The sequence below is a fragment of the Globicephala melas genome, chromosome 20 (genome assembly GCF_963455315.2).
Source record: "Globicephala melas chromosome 20, mGloMel1.2, whole genome shotgun sequence".
Lineage (NCBI taxonomy): Eukaryota > Metazoa > Chordata > Mammalia > Artiodactyla > Delphinidae > Globicephala > Globicephala melas.
In genome coordinates this window covers 15,878,518-15,899,388 of record NC_083333.1, presented here as the reverse complement: position 1 = coordinate 15,899,388, position 20,871 = coordinate 15,878,518, and the positions used below count along the sequence as shown (strand labels likewise).

The following is a 20,871-nucleotide window of genomic DNA, read 5'->3' as shown; positions in this document are numbered from 1 at the left end:
AACAACTGCTGTCTGTCTCTTCAAAGCTGTCACCACTGCGAGTCATTCCCTTATCCAATGGTGCTTCCACGCTAAGAACATTTATGAAACTCCATCTTAGGGAGCTGTCTTGAGAGCTTCATTTTGAACGAGGTACAAAAAAAGAATCTTGTTGCCTCTGAGCCCCGTCTTCACATGCCGAGGGCAACTCCAAGGACACAGCCTAGCGCAACGAACGGATGGCACCCAGGTGATCCCTAAGCCCGGAATAAAAGTTCATGTTCATCTGCAAGCCACTCTCTCACTTTGTCCCAGCTTACCCTTCCCCCTCCCCGTGTCCTCAAGTCCATTCTCTAGTACTACCAAACGTAAAACAGATAGCTAGCGGGAAGCAGCCACATAGCACAGGGAGATCAGCTTGGTGCTTTGTGACCACCTAGAGGGGTGGGATAGGGAGGGTGGGAGAGGGGGGGATGTAAGAGGGAGGAGATATGGGGATATATGTATATGTATAGCTGATTCACTTTGTTATACAGCAGAAACTAACACACCATTGTAGAGCAATTATACTCCAATAAAGATGTTAAAAAATATATATATGGAAAGGAGGCATGACTATTGCCAAAAAAAAGAAAAAAGTTCATGTTCACCTCAAATCCAGGTTCATCCTCTGCATCTACAGAGCATAACATCTTTTTTTTTTCTGCTTCAGCATTTCATGATTGACAGATTTAAAGAAACTATGGTGTAGATGTTAGACCAATAAAATCTGAGGGCCTGGTTAGCACAGCACCTTCAGGCCAGAATTTCCCTTGACCAGGGATGAGAGTAAGAAGCTGACATGACTCGACCCCATTCTGAGTGGTGTATGTGTGCGTGTGCATGTGTGCGCGTGCGTGTGTGCGCATGTGTGCACGTGTGCTTGTGTGTAGGAGGATTAAAAACAAACCAATTATACACACACCTTTGGCCAGTGGTACTCAAAGGTTTCAGAGGTTCGGAACTCACAGCGACACTCCCATTTTCCACAGAAGCCCACTCCCACACCCAGATGCTGTCACGTACCCCCGGGGAAGAACCAGTCTGCGTGCTGGATGATGGGCTCGATGACCCCGACGATCTGCAGCGAGACTGTGGTCATCATCTCCGTGATGTTCCTGTGAGCACAGGACAGAGCGGGGCAGGGCGAGGTGAGCGGCCAAGGCAGGGAAGGGGCCCTGGACCAGAAGTCCGAGAGCAAGCATCCTCTCAGGAAGGACACTTCACCTTTCTGAACCTCTCTCCCCCTCTCCGGAATGCAGATACCCCAGAAGTCCTCCCTACAGGAGACGAGCAAGTAACATACTCAAAATCGCCAAGCATGAGGCACCTTTCGGTGTGAGGTATGATTCTCATAACTGCTGGGTTCATCCCCTTCCCAGCTCTGTTCTCCCTTTTGAGACAGCCCTCTGTCCCACAGATGCTGGGATGTGTGCTGTTCACAGGGGGCCAGGAAGAGCCTGCCGTGCCTAGTCTGACTCGGATGAGCTCAGAGAAGACCCTGACTGCAGGCCTAGCTCTGAGACTACCAACAGGAAAGATCTGAAGACTGCCGGGTCTCCTCCTGAGTCTAAAGAAGGAGCAGGCCAAGACAGACACATGACCTGACACATACATGAGGCTGGTGGATATCCGGGGCCCTGGCCATCCTGCCCAGGCCCCAGCAGCATCCTGCCCCCAACGTGACCCACACACCCCTTCCTCCCTGGACTCACCCTTCTGCTTGTGGCCACAGCAAGTTGGGTCCTAAGACAATTGCCATGTTACTGGGAGTCATCTTGTTGACATCTTGATATTCTGAGAGTTTGGATAAAAACTTGATCAAGTATCTGAAAGGAAGGGAGAAGGGCCAGGTTTAACAAGGGCTCAAAACCAGCCGTGGTCCCTCAGCATCGGGTGGAAACTTCTCTTACTGATAACAAGATTCATACATCCTACAATATAATCAAGACGTGTCACGCGTCAGGACACGAGAATGCTCCAACAACAGACGGACTCAGCTCTCCCTCAGCTGTCAACATTGGCTTCGACTAACCCTGGCCAGAAAAATTCTCCATCTTTCCTTTTGACCCACGGCACGATGACTGAAAGTCCTTCCTTCTTTTCAAACCTCTGTCACCTGTCACCCTCCCAGTGTGCGGAGGTGAGAAGCAGTTTGGTGGGGACATTTACATGCTAGGGGTGGCGTCCCCTGGGGTTAACCTCGGTGGGGCTCTGAGAGCCAATGAAGAAAAAGTTAAACCTAGACTTAGCATGTGTCCCAGCAATTCCACTCCTAGAGAAATATGTCCACACGCAAAGGTGGACACGAATGTTCCCAGCAGCATTATTCATCACAGCCAGAAAGGGGAGACCAGCCACATGTCCATTAAGGGATGAACAGATGAATCAAATGCAGTCCATCCGGACAAGAGAATACTCTTCAGCCCTAATAAGGAATGAAATACTGACACGTGCTACCACACGGAGGAACCTCAGGAGCGTGATGCCAAGTGAAAGAAGCCAGACGTGGAGACCCCACGCTGAATGGTTCCATCTCTATGAGGTGCCCAGCACAGGCAAACAGACACGGAACGTAGATGAGCGTTTGCCAAGGACTGGCTGGGCAGAAACGGGGAATGACAGCTACTGGGCACAGAGTTTCTCTTTGGGGTGATGAAAATGTTCTAAAATTAGACAGTGGTGGTAGCTGCACAGCTCTACAGATCTACGAAAAGCCCTTCGGTTGTATGCTTTAAAAGGGCACGATGGTATATGAGTTGTATTTCAATAAAGCTATTATTTAAAAAAAATCAGCAAGTGAGCTGTGCACAAATGAGGCATAAAAAGAGACCACAGCAAACCCGCCGGGCCACGCGGAGGCCCCGGCCTCTGTTACACGGGCGGCGGGTCCAGCCCCCTTCTGCCCGGACAACGGTGAAGTGGTTCCTTCAGGAACTGCTGACTTACCTCCTGCCCACGGAGCAGAAGGACCGCAGAGGCCCCTAAAGCTGCCAGTGGGCCCCCTCTCCCCACAGCCTCTCGCGCCACGTCATATCCTCCAAGCGGCCGCACACGCCTGGACCAGGACGTGGGACCTGAGCTGAGTCAACCCACAGGCTGGCCGGTGGCCTAGCAACACCTGCAGAGTCATACCCATCTGATTCTTGCTGTTGGGATTTTGTTTTTCAATTTTGGATACATAAATTGACCAAGTTAAGCATTTTAAAGTGTATAACTCAGTAGCGTTAAACACTTTCACACTGTGATGCAACCATCGCCACTACCCATCTCCAGAATTTTCCATCACCCCAAACTAAAACTCTGCACCCATTAAGTGACAGACCACCTGCTGCTTCACCCCCTCAAAGCCCCTGGCAACCACCATTCTACTTTCTGTCTCCATGAACTGACTGCTCTAGGTACCTCTTATGAGTAGAACTGTTCAGTATTTGTCCTTTTGTGTTTGGCTTCCCTCGGTTAGCATAAAGCCTTCAAGGTTCATTCATGCTGTAGCAAGAATCAGAATGTCCTCCCTTTTGAAGGCTGGATATAGCATTGTATGTGCACTTTGTTTATGCATTTATCCATCACCGGACTTTCGGGCTGTTCCCACCTCTTGGCTATTGTGAATCACGCTGCCATTGACACAGGTGTACAAAATCAAGTCCCTACTTGCAAAATCTTTTGGGAATACATCCAGAAGTGGAATTGCTGGGCCGTACAGGAATTCTATGTGTAAGTCATGGAAAGTCGCTCCTAGGGTTTTTAACAGGAAAACAGAAATCATCAGGCAGATGGCAGCAGCAGCTGAAGCTGAAAATCTGCCTCTAAGGAAGTACCCAGGAGAGGGGCAGGGCCAGGGGCAATGCTGGCACAGACAACGGGATGAGGAAGCAGGAAGTGAAATCCTGGCAGTAGCAAGAAAAGGAAGAGACAGACTCGTGGGAAATTGCTGCTGAAAGGTGGAAACCACAGAATATTCTCCCGGCCTCTTCCTCCTGCAGCCTAGCTCCAGGACACACCTGCCAAGTCCAGCTCAGGGTCTGGTCAGCTTCTCCGCAGTGTCCACGGGCACCCATCTTTACAATAAACCCCCGATATCTGGAGACAGCCTGCATTCATCTTTGCTCCTTGCAAATCAAAGAACTTAACTGCATTAGCCAACAGCTGGCCAGGTAGCCTGCAAAGTCTCATCGTCCCTTTTAGTCTGTTTCCTCACGTGCAAAATGGTAATTCACAGCCTCCCAGGGCTGCCTGAGGTTGAAAAGAGATCCTGCATGTTAACCATGCTTTGGACACCATATAACACCATGCCTGCCAGTGACCATGCCTTTTGGCCCGGAAACACGTGTCTGAGGCTTAAATAACCTTGACCCAGTGTCTCCAGGGTCCACTCACCGGATGTTGTTGTAATTGGCCTTGGGCAATTTCTCACAAGCATTCCACAGAGCCTGGAGCCTCGTGTCCTGCTCCTGGATGCTGGGAAATTAACAGGAAAAGCCATTGGTTGAGCACGAATCGATGAAGTCCCACCGGGATTCATATTCACCAGCCATCGAAATATTTGAGAAAAAGGAACCAGCCGTTGTTAGTCATCATATCAGTAAACTATTATCATGCAAATGTTTGGTTCTTATTATTTCCCCCTCTAAGGTCTCTTTCTGTCTTGCCTGGGCTATTTGAACAAAACTTCCCCTACACAGGTCACATGGCCCAGGTGAATGGGTGCCGGGGCAGCAGGTGAGGGAGGAGGGCAGAGGCCAGACACCTGGCCTCTGGAGTGGGCGGGGCTGTGGTGTCATTAGGAGGGCGATTCTGTCACAGCAACAGGACACCAGAAACAGGTCAACCCCACTTTCACACCACAGTGGCAGCTGACTGGCCTGTTCCACGGGTATTAGTTAATGCACATTAAGTGTCTTGTCATCTGGCACATAATAGATGCTCAATAAACACCTTCTGAACAAGTAAATTACATGAACTCATACAGACATAAGGACATCTGACCCTTGAAGACATAACTCAGAGATGGATAATTTCCATGACCAAAGGATCCTCTACTCTACAAAAAGATTTGCTCTAAAGGTTTCTTTATTGATAAACCCTGTAAGGATTAAAAGAAATTACTTATAGGACTACATTTTAAAATTTACTTTTCATGAAAACCTACATCAAGGCTGACACGGTTAGGAAGGCCTTATGTTCAAAGAACCTTTTCTCGAGAAAAACTAAAAAGCAAATGCCAACAGGGAGGCCCAGCTCTGACCCCTTGACCCGGGGCCCAAGGCAGGGCAGTGGCCATTGCTGGGTCCCCAGAAGTCCTCCCTCCCATCCTGACCCAGGCAAGAAAATCTCCGTTTTCCACTCCTCAGCCCTTGAAAGGGCAGATTCTGCCAAGACCTTCCCTTCAATAAAAATCAGCACCCACGTACCGAGGGTCTCCCGTGTGTCAGGCAGTGTCCCAAGGGCTGGGAATCAGGATGCAATCAGAGGAGACCGTTGCCTCCCCCGCCCGGCCCCACCAGCCCAGCTCACAACCTAACCAGCTACACAAACACAGCCTCGAACCCGCAGATCAGTTCTCCACAGAGAAAGAACACAGGGGATGGGACGGATCCTGACTGCCAGCTGCTTGACGACTGGGTGCCAGGAAGACGGGCCCAAAGAGTCCGAAGGAGCCCACCAGGCAAAGGTTTTGGGGGAACGGTCGCGTGCGAGGGGATGGCCAGCACGAAGAGGGAGAAAGCCTGGGAGTGACGGGAGCCTCGGGCCTTCCTGCCGCCTCTGGTAGGCCTGGCTCAGCCTCTGGGCTGCTCCGTGCTTCCTGCATGGAAACGCTCAGCACACGTGACCAGACAAGTCCCAGGCCACCTCGCCTGGCAGATCCCTCACCACTGCTCCTGCTGTCTCCCGCCGGTCCCCGCCCCGACTCCTGGATGGCCCGGCCAGAGGCAGAGCTTCCCTGAAGGCCAATCCCCCGTGAGGGTGAGTGCGGCTCTCTGGTGAGATCCAACTTCACCAAAGGTCAATGGTTATCAACCCAGTAGCCTTGGGAGCTTTGAAACAAAGAGAATTACACCAGACTCTCTGAAAAGGAGGTCCGGGCATGGAACCTAGGTATCTTTTAAAGCTTCGCAGGGGACTGATGCACACAGAGGGTTGAAGGTGGCTGTCCTGGGCAAAATTACCTTCCTTAGAGACTGTGGCCTCGGGGTGGCCGCTACCACCATGCCCAGCATCTCCACGCACAACATGCATCTCCTCCAGAGGCAGAAAGAAGCCTTTGCTTTCCCTTGGTTCCAAGACCTGAGCTCTTCGAGGCATCCGCTCACCCCCATTTCCTTTGTAAATCATCGGGAACGGTCTCTCTCTGATCCCCAAGCACCCGGCCGCCCTCTCCTCCTCCAGCTTGGAGTCATCAAGACCACTCCCACATTCAGCAAATAAAAGGGGCAGCGTCCAACAAAAGATACGTCCTCACTCATCATCGTGCCCAGGACCCCCGTGTCATTCTAGAGAGGCCTGGAGTGCCGTTAAGCATGTGGGCTCCGGAGCCGGACTCCTTGGACTCACATCCTCGTCCTGTCACTTATCAGACGGCAAGTAACCTGCCACGAACACCTGCTCTGTGACGCGACTTTCTTATCTATAAAATAGGGAAGACAGCACAACCGCCTTCGTAGGGTTGTTGTGAAAATCAGATGAGTTAAAAGCATATAATGAGCTTAGAACGATGACAAGCCTCTAATAAACACGCAACAAATGGCATCACCTGTGATTATTAGTGTCCCCGTGGGCTCTAAAACTCACTTTCCACCATGAGATGTAGGAATACCAGGCAGTCAGCCAGCCTTTTAAAATGCATCATCTCTATTCTACCTTGGATAAAAAACCAGAGGTGTGCACGGTAACCGGAGCGGGCTTTTTCTAGCTCTGCACACGCCAGCCTGGCTTCACTTCCAGGTCAGCTGGGTTCTCTTGCAGCCCCCGTTCTTACGGAAGCACATATGCACTCCAGCATCCTGTTGGAGCAGCTCGGCTGGCTGCTTTTCACTACTAAACCCCATGATCAGAGACCCCCAGGAGTCATCCTTTCATGGGCACCGAGCTCAGTCCTCCCATGAGATGTTCCTCTCCCTCCTGTATCTTTTTCTCCTGGACCATCTCCACCCTCATCTCTCCCAGCCTCTCTCTGGTGCCCGTTCTCCTGTGTCCTCCCTAGCCGTGTCCATTTACTCAGTAAACACTGATTCCTCCAAACAGTAGCATGTACTAAAGTCAGCTCTTACTGAGGGCCGAAGAAAATACATAATAAAATCCTAACCACGAATCAAGTGAGGAAGCAAGGAATCCCACGCTTCGGAGCTACACAGGTGACATGGCTGGGGCGACACCCGCTGAGCACCAGCCCCCCCGATCTCCATTCCCCCACCTTCCCGACGCACGACCAGGGTCTGGGCCTCGTTCCTGCCACCTCCCTGCTGAGGCCCCCCCTCCAGGCTCACCTTCAGGAAAGTGGGGATGGTGTCCACTGCCCGGACATTGTATTTTGATATTAGTTGTTGTTAATATTTTTTACCTATTACAGATGAGGGTAAAGACCCCTGTCACCACTCCCTTGTCCTGCTCTTTTCTCCGGAAGGAATCATCCCCACCTGCCAGTGTGAGCCTTTCCAGAACCTTCTTTTATGCAGTTACACACTTATAGAGGCACTCCTAAAATTGTATCGTTTTGAGTGTGTTTTTTGTATTTCTTCTTTTTAAAACAACAGACCATCCTGTGGGTTCTTGGTAACTTTAGTTCACTCAAAATTAAATCTTCGTACCTCTACACGTGAGCAGGAATAGCTCTACCCGTTTTTCGCAGTGCCGCTGGGCATGTGAGAGTGTAGCTATACCGTATTTTATTCGGTCATTCCCTTCTGCTATTCAAGGTGACCGCACGACCAACACCCTGGTACACACTTCTCCGGGCACACGTACAAGCCTTTCCCCGTGACACATACCAAGAAAGGGATTCGCTGGATCCCAGGTGGCATGCTTTCACAATTTCCATAAAGACTCCCAAATAAACCACAACCCAGAAGACACCCCGAAACGTGCTGTACTCACTTAGAAGCCTGGATCCACTCATCGTAGAGCTCAAAAGTCATCAGAGGTTCTGGCAGCTCCCGGAGGTAAGATTTCAAAGCTCCTGGACATGAACACCATATGGTCCGTGAGCCACTGGGACACGGCAGAGACACATGCTACCAGCCAGTGCCATCACGGGGGCCACGTCTGGGGACGGTTCCCCGACCCACGTGACAAGGTCACACGGTGGCTGCCGCGTGACCGGATCCGAGGCTCTGGCGTGGCCGTGGGCCCTGGGCTGGTGACCACACGGGCCTCCCCCCTCATGTTTCCCACCCTCGCCCCTTCCCCTGGCACGTGGGGGATGGGAAGGCCTCCCTTCAAGGGCCACAGCCACCAGGGCTCAAGCGGGGTCCTGAGTGGACATGCCTGGAGCATGCTGGGAAGCCCGTGGCTCGAGTGGCCCCGACACGTGGCCGCACACCCTCCACGCCCACCCCTTCCCCGGAGCCCCCCCAGTAGCGAGGCCCACCTGCAATGGCGTGGGGATCTGCTGAGCACTCCTGCACGTCCACCACGCAGCAGTCCAGGGCAGCCTTCAGCTTCTTCAGCTTGGAGGCAGATGGGGCTACTCGGAAGAGGCCCTGCCGACAGGACAGGGGGTCACAGGGCAGCCTGAACCTCCAAGGCACAAAAGCAAAACGGACAGGCAGGGGTTTCCCCGGTGGCCCAGTGGTTAGGAATCCGCCTGCCAATGCAGGGCACACGGGTTCGAGCCCTGGTCCGGGAGGATCCCACATGCCGCAGAGCAGCTAAGCCCGTGCGCCATGGCTGCTGAGCCTGCGCTCTAGAGCCCGCGAGCCACAACTACTGAGCCCATGAGCCACAACTACTGAAGCCCACGCGCCTAGAGCCCGTGGTCCGCAACAGAGAGAAGCCACCACAATGAGAAGCCCACACACCACAACAAAGAGTAGCCCCCGCTCAACGCAAGTAGAGAAAGCCCGCGCGCAGCAACAAAGACCCAACGCAGCCAACTAATAAATAAATAAATTTAATTAATTAATTAAAAACCTGACAGGCAGTCTACCCACCCCGTTCCTCCATGATCAACTAGGTGTATCCTTCTCGTCACCGTTTATCAATATTGGAGAGGCAGGACCCAAGCCTCGCCCACAGCTGTGTCCCCAGCGCCTAGTACGGGGTGACCCAGCGTTCTGGTTCAGTACGCATTTGTTGGATAAATGAACCCTGGGCACTTTGACTTCCTGTTCTTGTGTATTTAAGATACATTTTGGAAAAACAAAAACACTAATTTGAAAAGATACATGCACTCCCATGTCCACAGCAGCGTTCTTTACAATTGCCAAGAAAGGGAAGCAAACTAAGTGTCCATCAACAGATGAACGGATAAAGAACATGCGGTGTATATATACAACGGAATATTACTCAGCTGTAAAAAGGAATGAAACTGTGTCATTTGCAGCAACATAGATGGACTTGGAGGGTATTATGCTAAGTGAAATAAGCCAGACAGAGAAAGACAAATACTGTATGATATCACTTATATGTGGGATCTAAAAAATACAACAAACTAGTGAAGATAACAAAAAAGAAGCAGACTCAACACATACAGAGAACAAACTAGTAGTTACTAATGGGGAGGGCCAATATAGGCATAGAGGATTGAGAGGTACAAGCTATTAGGTATAAAATAAGCTACAAGGATATATTGTACAACACAGGGCATACAGCCCATATTTTATAAAGACTATAAATGGAGTATAACCTTTAAAAATTGTGGATCACTATATTGTATACATGTAATTTATATAATATTGTACAGCAACTATACTTCAATTTAAAAAAAAGGATATATTTTGGAGAAAACTTTGACTGAGACTTGGTCAGAGCTGGAGGTCTAGGAGGTGGATGCATGCACAAAGGTCTACAGTGTGTGTGTGCGCACCTGTGTCTCTGTGTGTGTCCGTGTCTTTGTGTCTGTGTCTTTGTGTGTGTCTTTGTGTGTGTCTGTGTCTTTGTGTCTGTGTCTTTGGGTGTGTGTGTGTGTCTTTGTGTGTTCTGTGTCTGTGTGTGTCTGTGTCTTTGTGTGTGTCTGTGTCTTTGTGTGTATCTGTGTCTTTGTGTGTCTGTGTCTTTGTGTGTCTGTTTCTTTGTGGCTGTGTCTCTGTGTGTGTCTGTGTCTTTGTGTGTCTGTCTTTGTGTCTGTCTTTTGTGTGTCTGTGTCTTTTGTGTGTCCGTGTCTTTGTGTGTGTGTGTCTGTGTCTTTGTGTGTGTGTCCGTGTCTTTGTGTCTGTGTCTTTGTGTGTGTGTCTGTGTCTTTGTGTGTCTATGTCTTTGTGTCTGTCTTTGTGTGTCTGTGTCTTTGTGTGTCCGTGTCTTTGTGTGTCTTTGTGTGTGTGTGTCTTTGTGTGTGTGTCTGTGTATTTGTGTCTGTGTCTGTGTGTATGTGTGTCTGTGTCTGTGTGTGTCTGTTTCTTTGTGTCCTTGTGTGTGTGTCTTTGTGTGTGTGTGTGTGTCTGTGTCTTTGTGTCTGTGTCTGTGTGTATGGTGTGTCTGTGTCTGTGTGTGTTTCTTTGTGTCCTTGTGTGTGTGTGTCTGTGTGTGTCTGTGTCTTTGCGTGTGTGTCCGTGGCTTTGTGTCTTTGTGTGTGTGTGTCTTTGCGTGTGTATATGTCTTTGTGTCTGTGTCTTTGTGTGTCTGTGTCTTTGCGTGTGTGTCCGTGGCTTTGTGTGTGTGTGTCTCTGTGTGTGTCTGTGTCTTTGCGTGTGTGTCCGTGGCTTTGTGTCTGTCTTTGTGTGTGTGTGTCTTTGTGTGTCCGTGTCTTTGTGTGCCCGTGTCTTTGTGTGTGTCTTTGTGTGTGTGTGTCTTTGCGTGTGTATATGTCTTTGTGTGTGTCTTTGTGTGTGTGTGTCTTTGCGTGTGTATGTGTCTTTGTGTGTGTGTGTCTTTGTGTGTCCGTGTCTTTGTGTGTCCGTGTCTTTGTGTGTGTCTTTGTGTGTGTCTTTGCGTGTGTGTCCGTGGCTTTGTGTCCGTGGCTTTGTGTGTGTGTGTCTTTGCGTGTGTATATGTCTTTGTGTCTGTGTCTGTGTGTGTGTCTGTGTCTTTGCGTGTGTGTCCGTGGCTTTGTGTCTTTGTGTGTGTGTGTCTTTGTGTGTCCGTGTCTTTGTGTGTCCGTGTCTTTGTGTGTGTGTGTGTCTTTGTATATGTCTGTGTGTCTGCGTATCTCAGGAGGCACAGGGCTACACCTTGAGGGACTCATCAAGGCCATGCCCTCGGGGGATGGGCAGACTGGGGGTGGTTACGAGGGAGCAACGCCTCTGCCTCCTGCAGTCCCTTCATGTTTTATTCTTAAAGTTACTTTCGAGTCATCGCCACCTCTTCCACGTGAACCGCTGCAAAAGTGAGCTACTGCCGTATAAAGGGAGAAGGAAGCCAGGGGCGTGTGGAAGGGGAGACACGAGCAGGTCAGAGTTGGAGGGGAGCCCCCAAGTCACAGGGAAGGTAGACGCGGGTGGAAGACCCATTGGTTCGTTTCACCTGCTCAGCTCCTGAATTCTATGATGCAGCCCAGACACTGAGACGCTGGCAGGATCCCCCTTGCTCCTTTAACTGTTTATGGCCACTCAGATTTCCAAGTTCCTTCAGAAGAAAACATGCCTCATCCGGAACACTGAGTTTTCTGCCTGCTAAGACTGCTAGCCCCCTTCTCAGGATAGGGTATGTCAGATAAATCGATGTCCAAAGCTCTATGGCATCCCCGTGAGGAAGCCTCATGAGCACGTTTAGACCAGTGCATACGTAAGGCTGCTGCAGCCCCAAAGCAGGCTGCACGTGCATGGAAGGTGCGGGCGAGACCCTCGTCAAGCCACGCCATGGCCCTGGGGGGGAGAGCAACCACACCTGGTGATGGGCGGAGTCAAAGCCAAGGCGGCAGAGTTTTCAAAGGGAAGCTTTTAGATTTCTGACGGTGTCACAGACGGCTGCTTCATGCAGTGACAAACACCGGGGGTGCAGGGGTGGGAGAGTTGTTAAAATAGCTCGTGAGTCCAGTTTTGGGGGCGTGAGAGGACAATCTGCATGGAAATGTTGAGGACATGGCAGAAAACTCAGGAGTGGAGCCCACAGGAGGACGAGAACCCCGAGTCCTCACTAAGGGCAGGCGAAGCTCTCAGAGAGGGTGAGAGCACCGCAGCAGAGATCAGAGTGAGCAGAGGGCAGGGCCGGGTGGTGCAGATTCCCCCCGCTGCTGCCCTGATGCTGCCGGCAGGGGTGGGGGGGACCCAGGAGTCCAGGGAAGAGCTGGTTTCAAGGACGACTATGTTAGCAACTTCACAGGCAGTGATGGCCAAGGCGGCTGAACTAAGTCATGGGAAGTAGCAGTGGGGATCCCTGGGGACCACTGAGCGCAGCTTCAGCCCAGTCGTGGGGGCAGAAGGGACCAAAAAAAGAAGAGGAGTGAGTGAGTGAGTGGTGGTGAGGATGCAGGAGCAACAGATGATGAGAGCTACTTCAAGAAACTGGGTAGCACAAGCCACTACGGAGAACAGGATGGAGGTTCCTTAAAAAACTCAAAATAGAGTTGTCATATGATCCAGCAATGCCAGTCCTGGGCACATATCCAGAGAAAACTCTAACTAACAGAGATACATGACCCCCTATGTTCATAGCACCACTATTCACAACAGCCAAGACATGGAAGCAACCTAAATGTCCATCAACAGATGCATGGATAAAGAAGATGTGGTCTATATATACAATGGAATACTACTCAGCCATAAAAAAAGAATGAAACAATGCCCTTCGCAGCAACGTGGATGGACCTAGAGACTATCATTCTAAGCGAAGTAAGTCAGACAGAGAAAGACAAATATCACAGGATATCACTTATATGTGGAATCTAAAAAAATGATACAAATGAACTTATTTACAAAACAGAAACAGACTCACAGACTTAGAAAACAAACTATGGTTACCAAAGAGGAACGGGGGTGGGGGAGGGATAAACTAGGAGTTGGGGATTAGCAGATACAAACTACAATACATAAAAGAGATAAACAACAAGGTCTACTGTATAGCACAGGGGACTATATTCAATATCCTGCAGTAAATCATAATGGAAAAGAATATGAAAAATATATATGGATAACTGAACTTTGCTGTACACTTGAAACTAACACAACATGGTATAAATCAATGATACTTCAATAAAAAATAAGTAAAATAAAAAATTTTAAAAAAGAAATTGGGTAGCATAAAACACAAAACCAAAGTGCAAGGGAAGGAACATGAGTCTGTGGTTGGATTGAGAGAAGAGATTTTTCTAGGCTTGGGGCAACCTGAGCCTACTTGTTATTAAAGAAGAGCTGAAGCAAAGCTGGAGGGTGGGGCGGACAACGCAAGTGAGAGTGAGGCCTGGTGAGAGGCGGAAAGGTCCGGAAATAGCAGGTGGGAGAGTCAGGAGACAACACGGGAGAAGTCGGAGGACCTGATCTTCCAGACCCTGTTCACACTGAGTCGGCATGTGAAGGCAGCAATAAATTCTTTTCACTTTTTTATAGAATAATACTGCACAGTTACATTTAGAAACGTTCCTTATCTTTCAGAGACACACACACTGAAGTCCTGCAGATGCAATGACAGAATGTCTGGGATAGGCTTCAAAACGTCCAGCCAGGGGCTGGGGCGGAAGGTGAAGGTAGAGATGGACCTGACTGACCATAAGGCAGATGATGAGGTGCAGTATCTTCTCTTGTCTTTCAGTTTTTCCATAATTACAAACAAATGATGGGGAAAGAATAAGCCAAGTTCACCTCCCTCCATGAAACCATCCCTCAGGGGCTGAAGAGACCTTATCATCTTTTCACTGATAATATACATGAAGATGCCTGGCACTTAAAATGGGGTAAAAAACCCATTTATTCCCATCCCTTCCTAATAGCTGAATCTAAAACACACCTGGCTTACAGGGGGCAGCAGACATACAGCTTCATCGTTCGTCAGCTTCCTCCCCTTCTGCCCACTCCCTCTCTGCCCCCCGGACCTAGTGATACTTAGAGTGCTTATTGACTGTTCTGAATGAATCAGGTTTATGTGACAGATGCTAGACTCCTCTCCCCTCATAAATTCATAAGCCCCCATCTCACTCTTTTATATTTTGCTCAGTAATAAATGCCCTAAATAAATACTGATTGGCTGACCAGATTAAAGGAAGATGGAGTAATGATTTTTAAATTGCCTGTATAAGAAGCCAAAGATGAGGTCTATCTCCCAGGAAAACATTTACACAACAAGAAAAACAAAAGTCACCGATGTCTCTTTACATGTGGCTCATACGAAATGCTTTCTAATGTCTGTATCAATCATATTTTCAGGATCTCTATAAAAAGGTTATGATCAAAAATGTTAAAAGGTCTATTTTTTCAATTAGAGAAAGAGGAGGTGGAGGATCAGAGGGGGAAGGAAGGGGAGGGGGAGGAGGAGGGGGAGGAGGGGAGGAGGAGGGGGGAGGAGGGGAGGAAGAGGGGGAGGAGGGGAGGGGAGGAGGAGGGGGAGGGGAGGGGGAGGAGGGGGAGGGGAGGGGAGGAGGGGGAGGGGGGAGGAGGGGGAGGGGGAGGGGAGGGGGAGGGGAGGGGAGGGGGAGGAGGGGAGGGGAGGGGGGAGGAGGGGAGGGGGAGGGGAGGAGGGGGAGGGGAGGAGGGGAGGGGGAGGAGGGGAGGGGAGGGGGAGGAGGGGAGGGGAGGGGGGAGGGGGAGGAGGGGAGGGGGAGGGGGAGGAGGGGAGGGGGAGGGGAGGAGGGGGAGGGGAGGAGGGGAGGGGGAGGAGGGGAGGAGGGGGAGGAGGGGGAGGGGGAGGAGGGGAGGAGGGGAGGGGGAGGGGGAGGAGGGGAGGGGGAGGGGAGGAGGGGGAGGGGAGGAGGGGGAGGGGAGGAGGGGAGGGGGAGGGGAGGAGGGGAGGGGGAGGAGGGGAGGGGGAGGGGGAGGAGGGGGGGAGGGGGAGGAGGGGAGGGGGAGGAGGGGGAGGGGGAGGAAAATGCCCCAACCAGGTTAAAAATGCAGAAAGAAGGGCGAGAGCGGGGCTGTAAGATCCTCAGGGCCAGTGGTATCATTTCCCGCAATCCACCACTGTCCCCAGAGAGTGAAGGCTCATGAGAGAAAGCAGGACTGGTTTCAGGAAGGGCAGCTGTACCACATCTTCATGGGTTTGGGTTTGTGGGGTTGGGCGAGGACGGTAACACAGAAGGAGACCCCAGAGGCTCCATCTCGCGGACGAGGAGACCTGCTCAAGGCAGAGCTCGGCTGTGCCCAGACCCACCTCCTCCTGCATCCCACACTCCAGCAGCATCGTCACACACGCCTCGATAGGGAAGGCAATCTCCCGGCCACTGATCAGGAGGTGCTCCTCCAGGGGCTTCCCGAAGGAAGGTTTCTCCACCCAGGCCTCTGTCGGGGGGAGTGGAGCAAGAGAGGGGTCAGTGAAAGGGGTCAGTGGAGGTCACCCATGCGGGCATCTTCCCTTCCTCTGCTCACACAGATTCTCCTAAGTCTACCAAAGACACGGAGCCCAGCTGAGTCTCCATTCTTGGGGTTTTGGGGGATGATGGGGGGAGTGGGTGGAATGGAAGGCCAGCCCATGTGAGCAGAGCCGGTGGGCTTCCTGTCACCCACGCACCTCCACGCATGCCCATGCACACCCGACTCATCCCCGTGGGGCAGTGTGTGTGAGTGTGCTTGGCTTCACTGCCGCTGGGGCAAGGCACCTGCTAGGGGAGGTCCTGGGGCTCATCTAAACGTGGCACTGCTCGGGATGCAGCAGGTGAGCCAAGCACAGGGCACCAGGCTTCTCTGGGAAGCAGGCTCCCCAGCCTCCCCGGTCCCGGCAAGGTCTGCACTCACCCTGCTGTGCTTTTATCTGAGGCAACACGGCCTGCAGGAGCGTCAGCGACTTCCTGTGGTACTCGGCCTGCACTTCTATGAGCTGAGGAAACACAAGAGTGAGCATTACCCTTTGCTGAAGGGTGGGGAGCACAGGCTGCCGCGCCATTGGGGTGCCCTGCTCTCTCCTCCATCCACCCGCGATGAGGGGCATGTGTCTCCTTAGCCTCTGCGGCAGGGAAGTGACCACACATGGAAGTCTGGAAAGCAGGGGAATCGGGGGGGAAGACAGGACACCCCAGGGCTGAGCCTGCCCTCACCGTCGCCCCACCTAGTGAGCACCCCGCCCCCAGTTCTCCCGGCAAAAGCACCGAAGAGGTGCAACAATGAAGGACTATAAATGGAGAACACATTCAGAAATCCGTGTGCCTGTGAGATGGCGCTAAGTGCCACGAGCCTCTATGTATCTTGATTTCTGCCAGAACAGTTCAAGATATAACTGGTCGGAAGACACGTGCTTGCTCCACAATCCTCTTCAAGTGTCTCGGGAGGTAAAACTGCTTTGGTTATCGTGATGCAGGCCAAAGAGCAAAGTCCTTCAAGATGTTCTAGTTTGCCCATCTCACTACTAAAAAAGCTGCTGAAATGGTGATAAGAGCAGAGGAAAACCTGTGAACAACAGTCACTTCATTTATTTTCTGAATCTCTACCTCCTCCTCCTCCAAAAAAAATTGCGCATGTGTGAGGGAAAAGGTGGGAGTCACTCTGCTGAGAAGTCTGGTGTGAAGAGCAGCTTCTGTGATCCCCAAGGAAGACGAAAAGGGAATTTTTAAAAAATCAGAATGTTGCAATAAATGATACCCAAATGGCAATGAGGTAAGCTAATAATGCTTGGAGTGTCAACAATGTCATTCGTTTCAGAAACTCTAAAATGAAATATTATCTTCGCAAATAAAACTGATGGAATATACTTGAAAATTACTGTGCGCGGGCTTTCTCCAGTCGCGGCGAGCGGGGGCTACTCTTCGTTGTGGTGCGTGGGCTTCTCATTGCGGTGGCTTCTCTTGTTGCGGAGCACGGGCTCTAGGCACATGGGCTTCAGTAGTTGTGGCTCGCAGGCTCTAGAGCGCAGGCTCAGCAGTTGCAGCTCAAGGGCTTAGTCGCTCCACGGCATGTGGGATCTTCCCGGACCAGGGCTCGAACCTGTGTCCCCCGCATTAGCAGGCGATTCTTAACCACTGCGCCACCAGGGGAGCCCAATCCCACTATTTTAAAATAAACTTTCCAAGTTGGAAGAAGTGCCTATCAGCTCTCTCTCAGGGCAGAAGAAACTCTGGCCTTCTCAGCCGCTGATGCCCATGCAGGGAGAGTGCTGGCCGCCCACAGCTCTGCCCCACGCGCATCAACACATATAAACTTCTCGGAATTCCTCCTCCTCTTTCTTCCCTTTACCTTCCCTCCTTTTCTGTTACTTCCTTGACCATAAAGAGATGCTTTGAGATTTGAGTTGCATTCCCAACTTTAAAAGCAGGTGAGCTTAACTGGATTTTTCATTTGTATTTTTTCTTCTCAAGTTTTTTTTTTTTTTTTTTCCCCAGTTGCTTTGTATTTTCCCTGGTAAACAGACAGGGTCCTAATTATTTGGACCCGATCATTCAAGTACGGATGACTCAGACCCTGTTTCTCTACTCTCTAAATCTGCTCTCACAGATGAAAGACAGGCAAACAGGCCGTATCAATCCTCGTTTACCTACTTGCCACCGTCTTGGGCAAAAATCTAGATTAAAAAATGAATACGCACCAGGTGGGGTTTTCTTCTTCTTCTTCCCAAGTTCCTTACTGATGATAGATTCGGGTTTCTCAACCTTGGCTCTGCTGACATTCTGAGTCTGGATTATCCTCTGTTGTGAGAGTCGTCCTGTGTATTGCAGGATATTTAGCAACAAATTTGACCTCCACCTCCTGGATGCCTGGAACACCTCCCCTCAATGGTGACAGCCACAAATGTCTCTAGACATGGCCAAACCTCTGCTGGCAGAGGAAACAGAATCACCCCTGGTTGAGAACCACTGCCATAGATCCCTGAGTTGCAGTCATCTTCATGGATGAAGCTGAATTTTATTCTTGGGCTTTTGGAGAAATCCATACAAGGAGAACTAGAAGGCAGGATTTATTCACAGATAGAACAGCCAAAGCCCCATCCGTTCTCAGGACGTGCTCGATCTAGGGGTCCTCGGTTCGAGGCCGACGTTCCTCCCTGTCCGCACCGTGATGCCTGTAAACAGACTTCAAGCAGCCTCACCTTTCTGGAAACTTACCATCTGAAAGTAGTTTGCATAGTCAATTTCTTTGGCCACAAAACTGTACATGTCAGCCGACAGCTGGTCCTGTAGGGGGTAAAACACAAGATAGAGAGTGGGTCATGCAGGAGTCTAAGCATCACAGACGAAAGAGCCTTAACCGTGGTTGATCTCATTTTTCCTAATACTTGACAGATTACAAACTTTGCCTGTGGACGTTCCCCCGTTTCCCAACCACGGCTCTAGAGGATGAATAAGCGGGAAAAGAACACCTAAGCCAGTGTTTTCCCAGGGCGTTGATTTAACACGTGGGCTACATCAAGAGTTAGGAAAGCTGGTATGGGGGAGTGATGCGCAAATTACTTCCCTGCATCTCTGTGGCAGGCGCCACCGTCTGAGGCAGCCCCGCCAGGTACAAACTGTGCTGCTGCTTTCCTCGTCTTGCCGTCTCTTCCCTTTGATGATGCTACCTGCCTAGCTCTGCTTCATCCTCAATTCTGATTGGTTGATCACCAGCATATGGGAAAGAAACAGAAACACACCAAGTCGTGGGACGCTGGGTAAGACAGGTGGGCAGGGGAAGGACTGCTGATTCCAAACTTGGCAAAACCTGGACTCATCCAACATCACACACAAATCTCATAGTGTGAACAGTCCCCCACCGCTGAGCTTCCCATGGGACCGAGAACCATGGCTGAATGCTGTGTCTGGTTCTGAAAAGTGTTCCCTCCAAGGAGGACAGTTGTCTGTTTCACAGAAACACTCCCTGCAAGGTGCGATAAAAGTGCATCTTGAGCAGACGTAGACTTTGTCAATAACCGTATCTTTGGACATGTCACATCTCTAAACTTGTGTGTGCAAGTCCTGTGATCTCTGACACCCCTCCCTATTTGGTAGCCCTGAGGTAGATCTTCAGAAGAGATGCTTAGTTAAGGAGAAAAGAGTCTATAATGTTCAAGCTGAAGTAACATGAAAATATCACCCCAATGCTTACAGCAGCACTGTTTCCAATTGCCAAGATATAGAAGCAACCTAAGTGTCCACTGATAGACCAATGGATAAAGAAGATGTGGTGTATATACAACGGAATACTACCCAGCCATAAAAAAAGAATGAAATCTCGCCATTTGTAACAATGAACCGACCTAGCGGGCATTATGCTAAGTGAAATAAGTCAGACAGAGAAAGACAAATACTGCATGATCTCATAGGTCGAATCTAAAAAACAAAACAAAACGAAAACAGACTCATAGACAGAGAACAAGCAGTAGCTGCCAGAAGGGAAGGGGTTGGGGGTGGGGAAAATAGGTGAGGGGGAGGGGTTGGGGGTGGGGAAAATAGGGGAGGGGGAGGGGTTGGGGTGGGGAAAATAGGTGAGGGGGATTAGGAGGTGAAAACTTCCACTTACATAATAAAGAAGCCACGGGATGTAATATACAGCACAAAGGAGATGGTCAATAATATTGCAATAACTTTGTATGGGGACAGACTGTTACTAGACTTATCGTGGTGATCATTCCATAATGCATGCAAATGTCAAATCACCATGTAGCACACCTGAAACGAACATGATATCGTATGTCAGCTATATCTCAGTAAAAAGGAAGAAAAAAAAAAACAGCACAAGAAAGCTGACCCAGATGCTGAAGGAATTAAAGCGGCAACTACATGATTCAGGAAGAGCATTCTGCACCGACTGCAACCACCTCAGCAGCTTCTCCGGCTGCCGATTCAGCTCTTCTCAGTGAGCACGGGGATGGGAGGAGTAATCTGCTTCCTTTGCCAGGATCCTTGACAGGCAAACATCCTTACAGCATTCTTGTACACAAGACAACAGAACCAAGATCCCAATTTCAGACGAGTAGCTACCAAGAGTTCAAGGTAACTTTCCCAAAGAATACAAGGGGCTCTAGGACCACCCACCTCGGTTCCCTTCCACCAGAGCGGCCCTACCATAAATGCCTAATCTGTCAAAGGTGCAAGAGAAAGTGGTTTTGTTGGAACTCAACCTCGTCTGCCGTCCCCCCAGCAGCCTTGGTCTGGAAACATCCATCGCCAGCCTGATAGGCCTAAGGGAGATATTTCAAGTCAGGGAAAAACAAAGGGTGGAGTGAGAAAAATGGCTCGGCAGACAGAGGAAAGGAAGCGAGCCTCGGAAGGGACTAAATGCCGTATCAAATCACCTTCAACGACTCAGCAGATGATCTTAGAGAAGTCGGGCCAACTGTGCGTGCCCTCAGGAACACGACAGGATTTTCTGAAGGTACAATCACATTACCGGCTTAGGAAGTTAACAATATAGACTCCAAGTAAGCCACACAAGTGAGAAATAAAAGTGGAAACTCGAAATCAAATTTCTATTCATCTAAATAAATAAAATAAATATTGGGACTTCCCTGGTGGTCCAATAGTTAAGACTCTGTGCTTCCAAAGCAGGGGGCCCGGGTTCGATCCCCGGTTGGGGAACTGAAAGTCCACGTGCTGCGCAGCACGGCCCCAAATTTAAATATAAATATTAATCTAAATTATTTATAATTATTAATACATGTTATCAATTAAATTTATTTTATTCATAAATATCAATAGAATATTTTTAAAAAGAA

At 50.2% G+C, this 20,871-nt stretch overlaps 1 protein-coding gene across 4 annotated transcripts in view; it reads right to left on the bottom strand.

The window, feature by feature from the left end:
* ARHGAP44 (Rho GTPase activating protein 44) overlaps positions 1–20,871 on the bottom strand; it is a 143,236-nt gene that overhangs the window by 18,587 nt on the left and 103,778 nt on the right. For all 4 annotated transcript variants that reach the window (XM_030861384.2, XM_060290552.1, XM_060290554.1 and 1 more), the window contains exons 8-15: positions 18,287–18,355; positions 15,990–16,071; positions 15,409–15,536; positions 8,606–8,717; positions 8,113–8,194; positions 4,399–4,479; positions 1,734–1,847; positions 1,045–1,136 (exon numbers count right to left, since the gene is read on the bottom strand). In XM_030861384.2, the coding sequence (XP_030717244.1) occupies positions 1,045–1,136; positions 1,734–1,847; positions 4,399–4,479; positions 8,113–8,194; positions 8,606–8,717; positions 15,409–15,536; positions 15,990–16,071; positions 18,287–18,355 (760 nt within the window). The remainder of the gene's footprint in view (positions 1–1,044; positions 1,137–1,733; positions 1,848–4,398; positions 4,480–8,112; positions 8,195–8,605; positions 8,718–15,408; positions 15,537–15,989; positions 16,072–18,286; positions 18,356–20,871) is intronic.